Source organism: Erpetoichthys calabaricus, chromosome 1 (assembly GCF_900747795.2).
Source record: "Erpetoichthys calabaricus chromosome 1, fErpCal1.3, whole genome shotgun sequence".
NCBI classification, from domain to species: Eukaryota; Metazoa; Chordata; class Cladistia; order Polypteriformes; family Polypteridae; genus Erpetoichthys; species Erpetoichthys calabaricus.
In genome coordinates, this window is record NC_041394.2 from 101,265,392 (window position 1) to 101,284,282 (window position 18,891).

Below are 18,891 nucleotides of genomic sequence, written 5' to 3' on the forward strand. Positions count from 1 at the left end.
TTTTGTCTCAATGTAGAACAAAAAAGAACACTACAGAAACTCTTCAACTTGGTTTCAAACATTGTTGTAATATAACCGGACGTGCCAGACTTTATCAAGCAAGTGTTTCGAAGTTTATGAACCCTGACGTCTGAAAGTGGTGTATTACCTGCATTAATTTGCTGTTCCTGTGTTGGACAAGTAAAATCACTCTCACTCCCTGCAAGGTTTAGGAGATGTATTCATATTATCCTCCAGAAGCCCCAAACCATACCATTTCCAACATCATGCTTTATGTTTGGTATTGGGTTCTTCTGTTCAAGTGCTGTCTTTGTTTTCACCAAGCATGTCTTCTGGTACTGTGGCCAGATAACTGCATCTTTCCCTTGTCTGTAAGAGTACATTGTTCTGGAAGCCTTGGTATTTGGCTAGGTGTTCGTGGGTAATCTTTAGTCGGGCCCTGATCATTTTTCTGAATAGCAAAGGTTTCCTCTTGATACTCCTTCCATGTAGACTTGTACAGCCTTTTGCTAATGGTAGACTCCTGCACTTTAACATCAACAGTGGCAAGGGCTACGTGTATGTCCTATGATAAACTTCTTGGGTTTGTAGGGACTTCTTTCTGCATCTTGCATTCTGCTCTTGGTCTGATCTTGCTGGCGTGGTCTGTCCTTGACTAGTTGGCAATAGTTTGGAATCTTCTCCAAGACCTTCTGGATAGTGGAATGGTTAACGTCCAATTGTTTGGAGATCTTTAAATTCCTTCCCAGCCTCAGTTATCTTTATTTCCTCAGAGAGCTCTTTCAATCTAGATATTGTGATTACACACAGTTTAATAGCAAAAAGCAAACCAAACTAAACATCTGAGGTTTAAATAAGAGAGGTTCCTCCAAGGTCCTCAATAATGGTGAATGGTGTAACTGATTCAAATTTGAGATAATGATGAATGTTGGGGTGTACTTACTTTTTTCAAATGCGAAATTTACGTTTATTTAAATTCTACAATTTACTACAAAATGTAGATCAGGCATTATATTTGTTATACTATCTGTATATACTGTTTGACTGAAGATCAAATCTTGATATGCCCACAAATGTTAAGACAGTTTTTTTAATCTATTGGTTTGTTAACAATTTACTGATAAAACCTTGGGTGTCACTTTTATCTGGAGAACTTTAAGTCTCATCACTTTTTAACAGAGCAGTTTGATGTATTTTTATGCTGCTTTTACATCAATGTTTTACGGCCATAATAAAATAGTTATTTTATATTATTTTCTGTGTACCTTTATCTGCATAGATTGTCAAGAATACCAGTGTCCACATGAAATGGTAAAGGTGAATTGAGTCAGTGTGTATATATATATATATATATATATATATATATATATATTAGCAAAATACCCGCGCTTCGCAGCGGAGAAGTAGTGTGTTAAAGAGGTTATGAAAAAGTAAAGGAAACATTTTAAAAATAACGTAACATGATTGTCAATGTAATTGTGTTGTCATTGTTATGAGTGTTGCTGTCATATATATATACATATACACATATACACACACATATAGAGATATATTATATACATATACACATATATTTTTTATATATATATTTTATATATATATATATATATATATATATATATATATATATATATATATATATATATATATATATATATATATATATATATACACATACATACATACATATACACACATAGATGCACTTACAATAACATAGAAATCAATATAAACAACATTAACATCATTATCATATAAGAATATGAAGTAATATATAAGAAGCACATTTCATATAAATATAAATTATTAAACAGTAAAATCTTCTTCTATAATTTGCTACCGTGGCTTTTCGTTGGTCTGTCCAGGATTTTAAATCACCTGTAGCTTGGAAACCGTTTCACCTATTGACTTGAAATCTGGTACACATATAATACGTCACGTCTGCTATCCGCTTTATGGGTGATGATTGTATTACTCTTTTTATGTTTATTTTATTTTAGAATCAACTCCTATCTGCGCACACCAGGGCGGCCGTGGGCAGATGCGTATGGTGTATTCACTCCATGTTATCGTGCATTGCGCTGTCACTGGTATTTTGATAAAAGAATTTGAACAATATATAAGAAGCGTATAAATTATTAAACAGTAAAACATTAACATTTAAGAAGTAAAGTTACATTGAGTACTACTGCAGTGCCTTCGGGTATACCTCATTTTTTGTTTGCCCATTACATGCTTAAATGTATAAATTTTTTGGTGTACCTACCCGAGAACACGCGACATATAACCGACCGTGGGAGAAGCATGGATTTTAAACACGCGTTGAGTTCATCTGCTGGTCTACCTCGTGGAATAACTGGTAATGTTTGACTAAAATCTACAGCGAGTAAAACGACATTACCTCGTTTTTTTTTTTACGATCTCTGAGATCTTGCTTTTTTCGGTTCAAGGCTTCATAAGCTCTTTTATGTTCCATGGTGTACTTAATAAGTACTAATTATCCCAAACCATCATCTTTGAATGTTGCAAGACTTTCGCCTTGTATGTAGATCGGGGTAATTACATTCATTGCATTCCTAGTCTGAATCACAATATGATTGTATGGGTGGTTACCTGGCACTGTAGGGTTGCCACCTGTCCTTTAAAATACGGAATCGTGCCGCGTTTGAGAATGAAATTGCGCGTCCCGTTTTGAATCAATACTGGACGGGATTTATCCCGTATTTTTTTTATCATTTTTTTTTAAAGCAGCGTCTCATGCAAATCATCCCACACGCATTTTATGAAGATGCCTCCGTTCCTACTTTTGATTGGGTAATACTTGATGTCATCGTTAGTTTGATTGGTGTTTTTAAGTGTCCAGTGAGGAGGGCGTGTCTTTTAAGTACAGTCTGCAAAGTGTTGGCACTGAGATGTGGCGTCAGCGCCATAGTTGAAGCCCCTAACGTTGCGGTCAGCAAGTCGGCTAACATCCGCCATGTGCCGTCTTTCAGTTGCGAGAAGCAGATCATAGAATGGTTGAAACTGTTGCCCCTAACGTTGCGCCACGGCGTGTGGTTCGTTTATACCTCGTGTGTTCTCATTAAACTTTTATCTCGCGAATATGTTATTGCAATCCGCAGCGGGAGCGTTTCTATAAACTTAATTTAAAGTTACGTTTTACACCGTGCTTTGTTTCCCTTATGAACATGCTTGCATGCTTAACTCGCTCCGTTCTCAATTGTTTAATTAATTTTTTGCTCTTCGCTGTTTGCGGCTGTTCCTCCATTTCCCCCTACTTCGTTCTTTTATCTCGCGAATATGTTATTGCAATCCTTAATGGGAGCGTTTCAATAAACTGATTGAAAATAGTTTTGCATTTACCTTTTTAGTAAAAGGCGAGCTTTTAAGCCTGAGAAATCACCCCGTAAATGCACACGTTTAATTGGACATGTGTTAATATGTATGGTTACACAGTATTAAAAGACAGTGAACCACTTCAGTTACCTTTCTTCCCGCGTTTGATAAAAGGTGAGCTTTTAAGCCTGAGAAATCACCCCGTAAATGCACACGTTTAATTGCACATGTGTTAATATGTATGCTTACACAGTATTAAAAGACAGTCAAAAATTAACGTCATTTACCTTCGTTCCCGTGTGTGACTCGTGCTGTAAATGTCTTCCTTGTTTTTAGTTCACGTGATTACGTAGGAGGCGTGATGACGCGATACGTGACTCCACCTTCTCCATTACAGTGTATGGACAAAAAATATGTTCCAGTTATGACCATTACGCTTTGAATTTCGAAATGAAACCTGCCTAACTTTTGTAAGTAAGCTGTAAGGAATGAGCCTGCCAAATTTCAGCCTTCTACCTACACGGGAAGTTGGAGAATTAGTGATGAGTGAGTCAGTGAGTGAGTGAGTGAGTGAGTCAGTCAGTGAGGGCTTTGCCTTTTATTAGTATATATATATATATATATATATATATATATATATATATGCAGCTGGAGATCCATAAAGGGAGAAAATAATCACGTATCATAAAGTAGTTTTTATTCCTGAGCTTTCAGCCCCTATCAGGGGCCTTCATCAGAGGATAATGCTTAGACTTACAAGAATCAAAGGCAATATATAGCAAAAAATTGCATAGTGGGGGGGGGGTGTTAGCCTCAACCCAAAATTTTTTTATATAATATATATATAATATATATACAGTGGAACCTCGGGTCACGACCGTAATTCGTTCCAAAACTCTGGTCGCAACCTGATTTGGTCGTGACCTGAAGTAATTTCCCCCATAGGATTGTATGTAAATACAATTAATCTGTTCCGGACCGTATGAGCTGTATGTAAATATATATTTTTTTAAAGATTTTTAAGCACAAAAATAGTTAATTATACCATAGAATGCACAGTGTAATAGTAAACTCACTCTGCTCGCGCTCGCTCATGTTCTCACACTCTCTTTTGCTCGCTCGCTGCACAGGGAGAGATTGAACACGTGCAGAAATCATCAGCGCGTATGAACCGGAAGGGAAACTGGCTTGTTTGTCACCTGAGTGTGTGGTAATGAACAGATGCAAAAGTTTGGCGAACTTTTTGGTCGTAACCCGATTTGTACGTGGTCCAAGACGTTCGTGACCCGCAGTTCCACTGTGTGTGTGTGTGTATATATATATATATATATATATATATATATATATATATAAAAATATAAATATTTCATTCTTACCTTTTACTTTAAATTTTCTACTCATGGATCTTCTTCACATGCTGTTGTTGCCGTAATTCATTTTCTTTTTCTTTTCTTTTTTCAGACTTAGTAGCTTGTAGTTGGGACATAATATTGTTAATGTAACAAAACATTTATGCAGAGTTAGCACCTTTTTCCAGAGGAGTGTTATTAACAGTTTTAAAAGTAACAAAAAGCAAATGTAGTTACATGGGTTGATCAAGTGATTAAACTACATTGTTGAGCAAACATCATCAAAGATATGTAATACAAAGAAAGAGAGAGAGAAAAACATTGGTGACGTTAAAATCTTTTTGTTGTATGTAAGTAATTTGTCTATGAACTTGTGTAATAAAATATAGCAACAACAATGCTCACTATTGAATTAAATGGAAACTGTGATCCATATTAGAGCATTTCTTAAAATAACCCCCCAAGAAAAAAATGAGACATTCTGATTAAATTGTCATTGCATCCTCTCCCAAGCAGCCACTACACTTAGCCCTTATGTTATGTAAATTTTCTTTATGCAGGTTGCTAATGATTGGCTGGATTTGCGTGTGCCTGTGTGGATTCGAGACTTGCAGTTTTTACCAGAATCTGACAAAGTGGTCACATGCACAGCATACCACCAGGTATGAATTTTTTATTTTTATCTTATTCAAAATCTTCTAAGTTAAGTTCATAAAGGCATAGATGTTTGTTTGTAAGATTTAATTATGTAATGTTTTGGCTGTACCATGGTTAATAAACTAGATTGAAGACAATGCATTTAGAGAGACCTAAAAGCCAACCTAGGTCAAGGTTTTTTAACATTCATAGCTAATATGTCTTTGAGGCTTGGCACAATTTAGCTGTTGGCTTTTAATGTAGCACTAAGGCTTCAACACTTACCTAAGTGTATGTCTGAACAAATGCAGAACTATGTGCCGTCTTAAAAATAAATGAAATGGCCCAGTGTAAAGAGGACAACATGTCAGAATGCAGTATTCCATTTAGTGATGCACAAGTTAACCAGCCAGATATCAGTATGAGCTGTTTTTTGGTCTTCAGCTATGCTCAGCAATCATATTATAAGTGGCCTATAGTTTTTCCATGTAACATGAAATATTTATCAAAGCGTGATTTAAGAGATTGGTGGGACAGCTTCTTTGTTTGAAATGCCATGCATTAAGCACTGCTTTCTTTTTAATATTAAGCAAATGTTTTCATTTCTTGTTTCTCTAGTTTTAATAATTGCCAGGCTTGGAAAATGCTGAAGGTTGTTGTACTATGGTATTGCATGTGTATCTGGTTAATGTTTAGTTTTAGAAGATATGATTCCAAATGTGCATGCTGTGTCTCTTTTTGTGCAAATACACCAGCCCCACAACCCCACTCATCCTGCTGCAAAGAACAGAAGTAAAGGTACAGATTGCTTCAAGCTGCTGATTGTGTCTATTTAAATTTGTTTTCAGGTGATTTGCTTTAGTTTGCACAATTGTTCATTTCTCCCATTTTTTTTCCAAAGGTGTTTCCTATTACTTTGTATGGGTATTTTATAATTACTGTTTGGTGCTTTGTAATTCACTGCGCAGATGCTTTGAAGTAGTGTGTAACATACTGTTAATTGGTCTTCACTTGATGTTGTATCTTATTATGGCTTAAAAAGGAGAAATTATGAAAACAACATTAGGATTGTGGCCTGGAGCAAGTCTTACTCACATTGATCAGTCATCTACAAATGGAATGCACCAATTCCTAGCATGAAATCACATGCACAGCTGCCCATAACAACCAGTTTCTGTAAGAGTTTGTGACCAATGTATGTGACAGGTACACTTGCATGAGTAAGTTTTTATAGTTTTAATATTAATAGTGTGCAAGCACAAAATAAAATTTAAAGCTAAGAAAATGGATAGATGAAAAATTAACTTTTACAGTTTGACATTTTTGGACTTTTCAATGCTTTACCTAGTATGGAAAAAAACTTTGGTTTTAGTGTTGCATTCCTGAGTCGTATCTGTTTGCACAGTCCAAAAGTTCTGCTTTTCTTCTTTTCCTGAGGTCATATTGTATGCATTGTATTTCTTGGTGAGTGCTCATTGGTTGTCTGATCATGCATACATACCTAAGCCTTCCCCTATGACTCTGGGTGAGTTGCAGATTAGTATTGCTGAGTTACTAGTGCACAGTGACTGCTAAGTCTAAGATTATGTAAATGAAGTCTATTACTGACAGTCACTGGAAAGGTTGTATAGTTTGAGGAAGGATATACTGTAGATAGATAGATACTGAGCTCAACCACCCCCCGACCCATTTGGGAAAAGTGTATCTGTCCGTATTGCAGTTCTGTGATAGCAACCTACCACTAAGCAAACCCCTCTACTTAATTGTGGTGGTGTATAGTGGGTGATGTTCATTGTCCAAAATAGATAACAGCTTTTATAGTGTCCTCCTCTCTACCACTGTCACTCTGCCATTTCCATGCCAACCACAGATCCTGCTCGCCTAATCAGCTTGTCAATACAATCCGCATCTCTCTTCTTCAAGCAAAAGCACACACCAGCATAGAAGAGAGTACTGGTAACCACTGGCTGATAGAACATCTGCAGGAGTTTCCTACATATGTTAAAGGAGCCCATCTTCCTCAGAAAATAGAGCTGGCTTTGCCTCTTTCTAAACAGAGCCTTTGTGTTCTCTGTCCAGTCTAGCCTGTCATCCAAATGCACCTCAAGGTATTTATAGGTCTTGACCCACTCCACATCAGCCCCTTCAGTGGTGGTTTAGACCTATGGTAGTCGAAGACCATCTCCTTGCTTTTGGAAGTTTTCAACAGCAGTTGGTTTAGACAGCTGAAAACCTTGGAATATTTTTTATATATATTGTCCTTTTTTGTATTTTGTGTTTATTTATTTAATACTTCTAAATAGATCATTTGTTTCTCTTGCTATACTCCTCACATCACTTTCAGCACTTGTATCAACTGTTATATTTCTAAAAGTTATAGCTGTGTGATTAATTTATCTAAAAGAGTGAAGTTCCTACTCTCCTCAAAGAAATGACAAACAAGTAATAAGTTTGGCTGCTGTTTGAGGTTGTGAATAGAATGGTATTGTTTCTGTAGCTCCAGGTTTTTTTTAAACAGGAGAGTAAATTACTGTTCAGCATTTAGGTCAACACAATTGTTTGGAAAATATAAGTACCTCACAGTGAGATTACCCACCTATGCCAGATATAAACTGTAAATCCCAGGTCGCCCTCAATAGTCTTAAATAATTTTCTACATAAGTTTATAGCACTAGTTTCCTTGGTGGAACTTATGGTAGCCACACGGGTTCCATCCAGTTTCTTCTTTTAACAAGACTCCAATAGTAATTGGGAATGCTGCTTTTTTTCATTTTAAACACTATTGTGTCAACACAGAAATTCTTGACATGGCTTGTTCACAGTTTATGTGAATAGAAATGGTTGTGTGTTTTGTGCAGAGATGTAATCATTTTATTCCTCTTGATTTCTGGCTAGGAAAACAGAACAGAGTGGCAATTTAAATATGGAGTTCAGGCAAAGTCTGTAGATATAGGGATCTCCAAGGACCTGGAATCTATTAGTGGTGTAATGGTCTGTGCTTTTCAGTGAGAAAGTGACCTTGTCTGTTGCCAAACAACTATGGTTATCATGCATTCATATCTGTCTAGGTTTAGTGATTAGCCATGCTTTACAGACACTGTGTTCTATATACACATAATCTTAGAATCTTTTATGCTTTCTCACGAAATTTATGTTGGTGTGATATATAGTCTTACTCCTTGTTACAAAGATATTTTATATTAGTTCAGCAAATCATGCCTACAACAACCATGTTACCTCTTTTTTGAGGTATTTTTAACCAGATCAAAATAATAAGTATATATAAAGTTATACTCTGTCATTCTCAAACTTCTGAAACTCAGCAAGCCTATTGTTCAACTAGTATCAAATGTGTGCTTTAAACAGAGGACTGTATACCTACAGGTAAATTTGATTTTGTCGTATTGCTTGGCATTACACATGTTTTTATATTGACAATTTATACATTTATGTTTTATATAAATTAATAATATCAACATGTAATGTTTTAGGTTCGGTTATATGATCCATCATTACCACAGAGACGCCCAGTGTTGGAAACATCCTTTGAAGAGTATCCCCTCACTGCCTTGTCTCTGACCTCTGATGCTAAGTATGCATTAATAATGGTATTGCCTTGTTTCTAATATATACTGTATATTTTAACTGGACTGATTTATTTGGTGAAGACAAAGCCAGCCTTTGCTGGCAAACTTTTTGATAGACCATATTCTTCTAATGTCTTATGCCCTTGTTTTTGAAGTTATTTTAGTAGGAATAAGTGAGGAGAAATGCTTGTAGCAGTTAATTCTGCCTTGTATTTAATTACAAAAAAAGTTAAAATCACTAATACTTTTGACTCATTTTGTATTAATAGATCACTTTTATTTTATTCAGTTCAGTAGTTGTTGGAAACACTCAAGGACAAGTAGCAGTAATTGACCTTCGACAAGGTAGGATTTTCTGATGAAAAAGCAGTTACCGATTCTTCTGTTTATTAATGCTACAACTTTCTATGCTTATGAATTAAGGATTAACTGCTGATGAATTTTAGTCAGATGTTAATTCTTAGTGATCAGGTGCCCTGATTTTGTGCTAGGATACTTCAATAACTTAGAGGAATATTTGTACAGTTTTTCAAGAACTGAGGTTTGCTTACCATGCAACAAAGTTGGCATCTGTGCCAAAAAGAATGTTCATCCTGTATTAGCAGAGATGTCTAACATTCTTTAGTAACAAATAGTTTAGAATCTGTCATGTATGGGTGATACAGAAAAAAACACTGCATGAAGGGAACAACATTTAGTAAGGCTGATGGCATGCTTCAATAAGCATATGTTTATAATTAAATTAAATATTGAGGAAAATATTAAAATGGAAGCAGTGGAAGTGTAGGTATAGAGGTAGCCATACATAAACCTGCTAGAAAAAATAATCATTAAAAGTGCTACCTATCTTTACATAAACTTTAATACTTATATTGTCAGTGAACATTCGTAGAGGATGCATACTAACTGTTTGAGATCTTTTTTTTTTTAAGCTTCAGTTGCAGCATGTCTGTCTTATGATCTGGTAGAAGGTGCTTCATTTGCCCTTCTATTCAATACTATGCAACTAACTTTTGACAGATACAGAAAGCAGCTGTTGGGTAGAAATTTATAGAGTTGTACCATCATCTAGAGACCGTTATTTTCACAAAGTTCAGTTTGTATTGATGGAGCCTTGTTAACCTTGAACTTCATTACTGTCTTGGCAATGAATAGCTTGAAGACTCTTACTTAACGTATGTGATGTTTTTGTCAGGTCGATTATTGCGCTGCCTCAAGGGCTTTGCTGGTAGTGTGCGAGCTCTCCAGTGTCATCGTTCTTTACCTTTAGTGGCATCCTGTGGACTTGACCGATTCTTGCGAATCCATAACCTGGAGGACAAGCACCTTTTGCACAAGGTAGGTGTTGGGATGATTGATATACTAGCTGTACATCTGTTGCAATGACCCCAGTATCTTTCAACTGTGTTATTGGCTAATTTACATATGATAAATCTTTTTTCAAATCAAGTGTTTTAAGGTTGGAATGTAAATGGAATGTTAAGGAATGTAAAGTAAAATTAAGAAAAAACTAATTATATGACAATGGGTTGCATTTTACCAACTTTTCTGTTCATACAAGCAAAGTCCTAAATAAGCATACTTTAGCAGCTTTCCCTGTTGTGTTGTGGGCCATCAGGTTACTAGGTTGCTTTCTAAATATTATAATACAATTTATTGATAGCACAAGGATTGTAGAATATAGCTCTAAAATTTGGGCTTTCTGGTAATCTTTTTCTATTTTATGAATAACGCACAATCATACATGTTGCATTTTCCCTTTTGGTTTTCTAAGGAAATAATAAACTACCTTTAAGTAATGTGTGTGTAATGTGTAAAAACTTTATTTTATGAAAGCTTATTGGCACTCCAGCCTCCATTCCAATGTGATGCTGAAGTGTCACCCGCTGCACTCAGGTCCCAATCCAGGGGGTTCCTTGTGTGGTGGGTGCAGCAATGCCCTATCAGCACATGCTCTCAACCTGAGATTGTAAGATCAGCACCCAGGCTAACAGGAACATTAAGTGAGCGAAGATTTTAGCTTCAGAAGTTGTATTTGATTCAAACAATGGTATTTTATTGAATGATGGTTCCTCTGTAGTGTTGGAAATAAAAAAAATATTGCTGAATATGTATTTTTAATTAGTATTTTGTATACTTTCAGTATTTATTAAATTTATTTCTGACAAGTCTGTGTTTTGTGAGTACTAAGGAACATTTAATCCAACCTTTGGAGTAATTGCAGTTATGCATTTGGCTATTTTTGACTAGATTTGTTTTGGCATAAGAAAAGCAGCAGTAGCTTATCTTGCTTGAAAGAAACAATCACATTGTTAAATTCTACCTTAATTTAAACATTTCTCGGTGCTCTTTTTATGTGATTTCAGGTTTACTTGAAGTCCAGACTGAACTGCCTGCTCTTGACAAGTAGAGAAAATATTCAAGTGAGTCTGGGAGACTGTTGGGATATTTTATTAGTATGGATAGCTTGGTTGATAAATACATTGTAAACAGAAACACTGTGAGTGAGGTTGAATACAAATCAGTATTGCTAATTAGAACCAGACATTGATTACTCCAACTACTGTATGAACATAATTGTTTAAATACTACAGGAAAATGTTGTATTTTATGCTTGTTATATCATCAATAATTCCTATTCAGAATAATTTTACAGTGCGGACTAACAAAAACAAAATTTTATTTAGCACACCTTTTTTTCTATTTCTTGTATCAGATAATTAGGTTTAAATACAGCCTTTCCTTTGACCAGTAGAATGCTACGTAGTAGTTAAATATTCAGTATATACTTAATCCCCTATGATTGGACTATTACATTACATTTGTTATTGTTTTAATATAATAGTATTCTTAAAGGTCAGTAATCAATAGGATGTCATTTAGTTCATTGTCTGTTGTTGCCTGTACAATTGATGCTTTAAAAAAAAAAAAAAAAAAAAAAAGCTTCAGTTAAGTTCTGTTTTCCTGTCTTATACTTGATATACTGTATATCATTCATATTAAATTTGTCGAGCTGTAATTTGACCTTATTCCACAAGCCAATAATAACTGAATATTGATCAACATAAGTTGAACCAATTGCCTGTCTCATGATGCACAAGTAATTAAACTGAAAAAAGTTTACATGAAGAAGTGTTAATGTTAGATTTTCAGCAGTGGTGTACGGTAATTTTTTTTTCTGATTGCAGGAGCAGGAAGAGAAAGTTCAAGAGTCACAAGAAGAAGTGAAAGATGATGACATCTGGGCAGCAATGCCCACAGTGACTGATGAAGTATCTACAAAAAGGAAAATAAAAAAAACTGAAACATTAAGTACAGTGACAAAAGACAAATCATCCTTAACTAAAAAGAAAAGGAAATCAGTAACCTGAATGTGAGATGTTCATTAACCATGTTATTTTGTAAACTGTGCTTTTTTTTCCTTTAACATCAGTGATGCTTTCTGCAAACTAAGCCATCTGTGATATTCCTTTTTACAAAACTGTTGCAACATGGCTAAGGATTGAATTGTATTTGGGATATTATCAATTATGTAACATAAATTATCTAAGATTTCCACATCAATTTTTGGATATCATTACTGAACAGAAGAATTTTGTTGGCTTGTTCAGGATAAACTTCCTCTGAAGTGGGAATGCTACTAGAAATGTATAAAGAACTGCTGATGCTTGCAGGGTACTTTTTGAGAACTGCATATCTGATTAGAACTCTGAATTTTATGTGACATGAGTTTCAACTGGCACAAAATTAAACCTATATTATAATGACTCATACTTAATTTTCATGTTACGTTGGTAGCAGTCACAAATGCTGTTAGCTATTGACTCAGTTGTGCAGCTTTTTTTAATATATATATATTAATTATTCAGAAAGTATTAATCCCATTATCATTAGTGTGGATGTACTTTAACCTTATGTTATAAGCCATAGTTCCAACAGTATTAATACATTGCAGCATAACCTTTTAGCACTGAAGCATGGTACACATAAGCGTGGAGCATTTTAACTGGAGTACTGGGACAAAATGTTTCATAAAGAGTATGATATAATGATATGATGAGAGGATCGGATATCAGCACTACATGTTCTTTGGACTGACCTGAGATGAAAGTGGAAAAAGAAAAAAGTGGACTAAAGGGAGAGTGGAGATGTCAATAATATCAACCAGTGTGCTCCTTTGTTATAGTTTAGTGGCTGAAATTAACCTATCCTTCAAAGGTGCACAAGCTGCATGTTGCTTATTTATATTGCTAAGTGACATTTTACACAATACTGTAGACTAAGTATATGTTAATAACTCACTAATGTTTTTACCTGGTTCTATGCCATTGTAGCCAAAAGAAGTGGGGGTTTCTCTAACATAATTGCTGTAGCCAGTGTTTCATCACACAGACCATTTCTTAAAAGTAGTCCTCCTCTGGCTATTTTGAAAAATGTACTTGGGGCAAGAGTCTTTTATCTGGTTTCCTTGTGGCCCAGCAATGGAAAATGACATGTTGGGAAAATAGATAGGAAAGTTTTATTTTTTATAAATATTTATTTCTAGGTACCTTTTTTAAACTCTATAATGAAACTTAGAGAGAATTATGGTAATTCTGATATTGAATTAAAGAGGTGTTCAGGAAAACTGTATGAAATTAAGTAGTCGAAGGGAAAGAGAAACACTTGATGTAAGGTTGGAGACACGAAGTGAAGCCCTCTGACATGCTTCCTTTAGAGCTATTAGGGGACTTCCTTTTATTGTATTGCTGTCTATTTACAAAATTGCCCTCTGTCTGCACATTTCAAGGACAGGCAGTTTAGTTTGATTTCAGTATGACTGTGTGTGTGTGTGTATGTGTACTTGTGACCTGTAGTGGACTGGCATCACTGTATGAAACAAGTTAAGTAAATGGGTTGATGGTGGTTCTATTAGTCATTTTTAATTGTATTTAAAGAATATCAATTTTAAATTTTTAAAAGTGACACATATTACCATATGTGTTTTCATTTTATGTTTTGATTTTTTTTTATTAAAGCCTTAAGCCAGAGCCTATCACGTTCCAGTGCATCACTGAACACTTGGCAAGAACCAAAGGATTCAAGTCCAATGCAGAGGACAATACCTAAAATAAGTGCATTTAAAGCAAAAAATAAAAATGACAACTTTGGGTATATATGTAGAAAATGATGTGGTCTACACAAATTATACATATTATAGAAGATGGTTGTTATTGCTTTCATGTGAGCATTCACTTTAAAAAAAATTAATTGCTGGAAAAAATGTACTGAGCTCAAACTTAAAAGGATTCTTATTGAATTAGAGAGAGAGCTTTTGACAATTTTTTTTTCCCCCTCTGCAGAGCCATGTGTGATTTTTATAATTTTGATGTACGATTTCAATATTGATGTTGTAGCTTAATTTTTAATTTATCTTCAAATTGATAATTAGCAATCGATTCTTGTCTTCATCCAAACCAATAGATTCTTGTATTACATGTTTCTGCATTTAATAGGTGTTCTTTTTTGCTTTTTAGAGACCTTAAGAAAGCAGTATGCAAACTGTATTCTGGTACATTTAATACAAGATGGCATGTATTTCCTAGGAATAAGTTTTCAGAATGCTATAAATCAACAAGTACAAAGTCACAAGCAACTTGGAGGGGATCTTTCAATTTAATGAACAATATTTAGTATACTGTAATTTTACATGATCTTAAACTGACCTATGTTAGACCTAGTATACATAACCTAATCATAAACGGGACTAGACACTATCCTAGCATGATTGACAGGAGCCAGCTGTGGATGGGTTATCAATCCATCATATGGCCAACTCGCATAGGGTCAATGTGGAGTTCCAGTCAATCCAACACGCATGAATGATGCATCTTGGGAGGGCAAGCTCATATTTTCTCATCACTGTAGCAAAACATACTTATGTATATCCTGTGATATCTTGTGGGGGGGAAAAAAAAACAGAATTATTGGTTAATATAATGTACCCAGAAGCAGTGGAACTGCCCATTTCCTGTGTTGACATTGAAAGAGATCAGCTAGCTTAAAAATACATAAATGATTCCAACTGTGAAAATAGAATCACCTGTTAAATTTATAAACTAATGTACGTTATCTTTTTCTGTCAGATTTCAGACGGCCCTTGATCCCCTTCTGTTTTGAATAAATTATGATATAAAGAGGGCTAAAGAATAAAAATAATTAGTTCTGAACCCTACAAAAGTAATGTCAATCAGCTTCCTAGAGTGCATGTCTTTTAATACACCACAAAGAAGGCACCTTGTATTCTTCTCTCACTGGCTGTATGGTACTGCTGTGATTAAAAAGCAGCACTAGAAGCAGACAATGGAAGTTTTTAACATAGTTTTGCTTGAGCAATTGCAGAACAACAACTAAAACCATTTTCATTGCAGATTTTTCTTAGAACCTCAAATCCATATGTTGTGATTAAAATACATTAGAGATGGACCTCACCTAGTATCTGCTGATGGTCTAGTGAGTCAAGATAATCAACTGTATTTCATTCCTGTTTCCTTGTGTGGCCCCTAAGCCTGTCCCATCCCATCTATTAAAGCAAGGCTGAGTTGCTTTAATAGAATATATCACAAAAACGTCATGAAACTTGTACTGGCTTTCAGTAAAGCAAGCAAATGTGACATATACTGTATACATAGTTTTAAATAACTTGAATGTTATTTAGCAATTCTTCAGAATTAATTTTGTTTTTACTTTGATGCTGTTAGACTATGGTCAACTCTTCAACTTTCCCTAACATGATGCATGTCTAAAGGATTCATGTTATTTTCGGATGCTGTTCAGTTCAGTTGAAAAGTTGTCTAGTGCGGAGTACTGAGTCACAAATTAATACTATCAAAGTGTAATGAAACATCTTATGCTTTGGTATTCATACATTTGACTTTCACTTATCAGGGGTCCAGTTGTAAACCTAATTCCGCAAGTTACCTTTTCTTGTCTTTTGCATTAAATACAGTGCATCCGGAAAGTATTCACAGCGCATCACTTTTTCCACACTTATTCCAAAATGGATTAAATTCATTTTTTTCCTCAGAATTATACACACAACACCCCATAATGACAATGTGAAAAAAGTTTACTTGAGGTTTTTGCAAATTTATTAAAAATAAAAAAACTGAGAAATCACATGTACATAAGTATTCACAGCCTTTGCTCAATACTTTGTCGATGCGCCTTTGGCAGCAATTATAGCCTCAAGTCTTTTTGAATATGATGCCACAAGCCTGGCACACCTATCCTTGGCCAGTTTCGCCCATTCCTCTTTGCAGGACCTCTCAAGCTCCATCGGGTTGGATGGGAAGCGTCGGTGCACAGCCATTTTAAGATCTCTCCAGAGATGTTCAATCGGATTCAAGTCTTGGCTCTGGCTGGGCCACTCAAGGACATTCACAGAGTTGTCCTGAAGCCACTCCTTTGATATCTTGGCTGTGTGCTTAGGGTCGTTGTCCTGCTGAAAGACGAACCGTTGTCCCAGTCTGAGGTCAAGAGTGCTCTGGAGCAGGTTTTCATCCAGGATGTCTCTGTACATTGCTGCAGTCATCTTTCCCTTTATCCTGACTAGTCTCCCAGTTCCTGCCACTGAAAAACATCCCCACAGCATGATGCTGCCACCACCATGCTTCACTGTAGGGATGGTATTGGCCTGGTGATGAGCGGTGCCTGGATTCCTCCAAATGTGACAGCTGGCATTCACACTAAAGAGTTCAATCTTTGTCTCATCAGACCAGAGAATTTTCTTTTTCATGGTCTGAGAGTCCTTCAGGTGCCTTTTGGCAAACTCCAGGTGGGCTGCCATGTGCCTTTTACTAAGGAGTGGCTTCCGTCTGGCCACTCTACCATACAGGCCTGATTGGTGAATTGCTGCAGAGATGGTTGTCCTTCTGGAAGGTTCTCTTCTCTCCACTGAGGACCTCTGGAGCTCTGACAGAGTGACCATCGGGTTCTTGGTCACCTCCCTGACTAAGGCCCTTCTCCCCTGATCGCTCAGTTTAGATGGCCGGCCAGCTCTAGGAAGAGTCCTGGTGGTTTCGAACTTCTTCCACTTACGGATGATGGAGGCCACTGTGCTCATTGGGACCTTCAAAGCAGCAGAAATTTTTCTGTAACCTTCCCCAGATTTGTGCCTCGAGACAATTCCTTTGACTTCATGCTTGGTTTGTGCTCTGACACGAACTGTCAACTGTGGGACCTTATATAGACAGGTGTGTGCCTTTCCAAATCATGTCCCATTAACTGAATTTACCACAGGTGGACTCCAATTAAGCTGCAGAAACATCTCAAGGATGATCAGGGGAAACAGGATGCACCTGAGCTCAATTTTGAGCTTCATGGCAAAGGCTGTGAATATTTATGTACATGTGCTTTCTCAATTTTTTTTATTTTTAATAAATTTGCAAAAATCTCAAGTAAACTTTTTTCACGTTGTCATTATGGGGTGTTGTGTGTAGAAATTCTGAGGAAAAAAATGAATTTAATCCATTTTGGAATAAGGCTGTAACATAACAAAATGTGGAAAAAGGGATGCGCTGTAAATAATACTTGTACTTAAGTCTAATAAGTCGTTAAAGAACTGACATTAATCTAATAGAATTCAGGTGTCTTTGAGCAGAATCCTACTCAGGATGCCAGTATACACAGATGAGGTGTGCCGTTTGCTTACTCAGAGTAAGAACATAACAGTTTTGACCAGAAAAGCCCAACATGGCTCACCCATCTCTTTTCAAAGTCTCCAAAATACTACTGTCTCCCTCAATACTTTCTACCTTGCTTCACATACAGTGTATATGGTTTTCTTTGTGAATAAAGACTTTGTAAAATTTACTTTAGCTTAGAATCTTTCATTAAACAGACTCTACAATGGGATCTTCAGGTAGGACTTAGCAACTCATATAAAGTATGAAATGGCTTCCACTGAACTAATTCCGTTCAAAATTTTAAACATTTCTGTCTTGTCATCTCTTAAAAGATAAGTTTCGCATTTTTCAATTCAAAGTTGTTTTTTTCCCAAGCATGGTGTATATGTATTTGCCACATTAAATTGTGTTTCAAAGTCCAGCAGTTTCTGTACAGTTTTTAAAAATACATTGTCTGTAATGGTATTTTACATTGGAAGGCTTAAAACGTACTACATATGTCAGTTTTTCAAGCCAAGACAGTTGCCGAGTATTGATCCATGTCTTGTGATTACACACACATTGTAAAATAGCTTATACATCTAATTTTTGAACGAAAAAAGAAACACTATTATGGGATCCAGCCATTTTAAAAAGAAGACTATCTGTGTATGCTAACCTGTGAGGAAAGGTTACCTCCAAATATGACAAAATCACAGTAAACTGTCTGTGCCACATGGTTGGTTTTCCTTCCATATTTATGTCCAAACTCATACAAGTGAATAGAAAACTAATCCTTACATCGAGAAAAATAATAATAATTAGTTACATTGCTATAGTGCTTTTCTCACTACTTGAAGCACTTTGTATTGACAGGGGAGCCACTTCAACCAGTACCAATGTGTAGCACCCAACTGATTGATGCAACGGCAGCCATTTTTGTGCCAAAATACTCACCATAGATTAACTATTAGATGGTGAGGGAGTGAGAGAGATATGTAGCCATAAGAGAGACACAGAATGATTAGGGGGTCAAAATGGACAAGGCAGTGATGGGTAATTTAGCCATTTACTAAGGATACACCCTACTCATTTCAAAAGATGTCCAGGGATCTTTAATGACCCCAGAAAGTCTGGACCTTGCTTTATGTCTCATCCAAAGGGTGGTGTCAATTTTTACACCACAGTGTCCCCATCACTGCACTGGAATCCACACACAAGCACAGGGTAAGCACCCCTTGCTGGCCTTACCAATGCCTCTTCCAATAGAAACCCAAGCTTGTTCTAGATGGTCTCCCATCCAATTACTGGCTGGGCCCAAGCATGCTGAGCTTCATA

General features: G+C 36.0%; 1 protein-coding gene across 1 annotated transcript in view; it reads left to right on the forward strand.

The window, feature by feature from the left end:
* wdr74 (WD repeat domain 74) overlaps positions 1-12,675 on the forward strand; it is a 36,360-nt gene extending 23,685 nt beyond the window's left edge. The window contains exons 6-11 of the mRNA XM_028804432.2: positions 5,246-5,347; positions 8,813-8,913; positions 9,198-9,253; positions 10,104-10,246; positions 11,275-11,331; positions 12,097-12,675. Coding sequence (XP_028660265.2) covers positions 5,246-5,347; positions 8,813-8,913; positions 9,198-9,253; positions 10,104-10,246; positions 11,275-11,331; positions 12,097-12,279 — 642 coding nt within the window. The 3' untranslated portion in view covers positions 12,280-12,675. The remainder of the gene's footprint in view (positions 1-5,245; positions 5,348-8,812; positions 8,914-9,197; positions 9,254-10,103; positions 10,247-11,274; positions 11,332-12,096) is intronic.
* Positions 12,676-18,891: the final 6,216 nt, after the last annotated feature.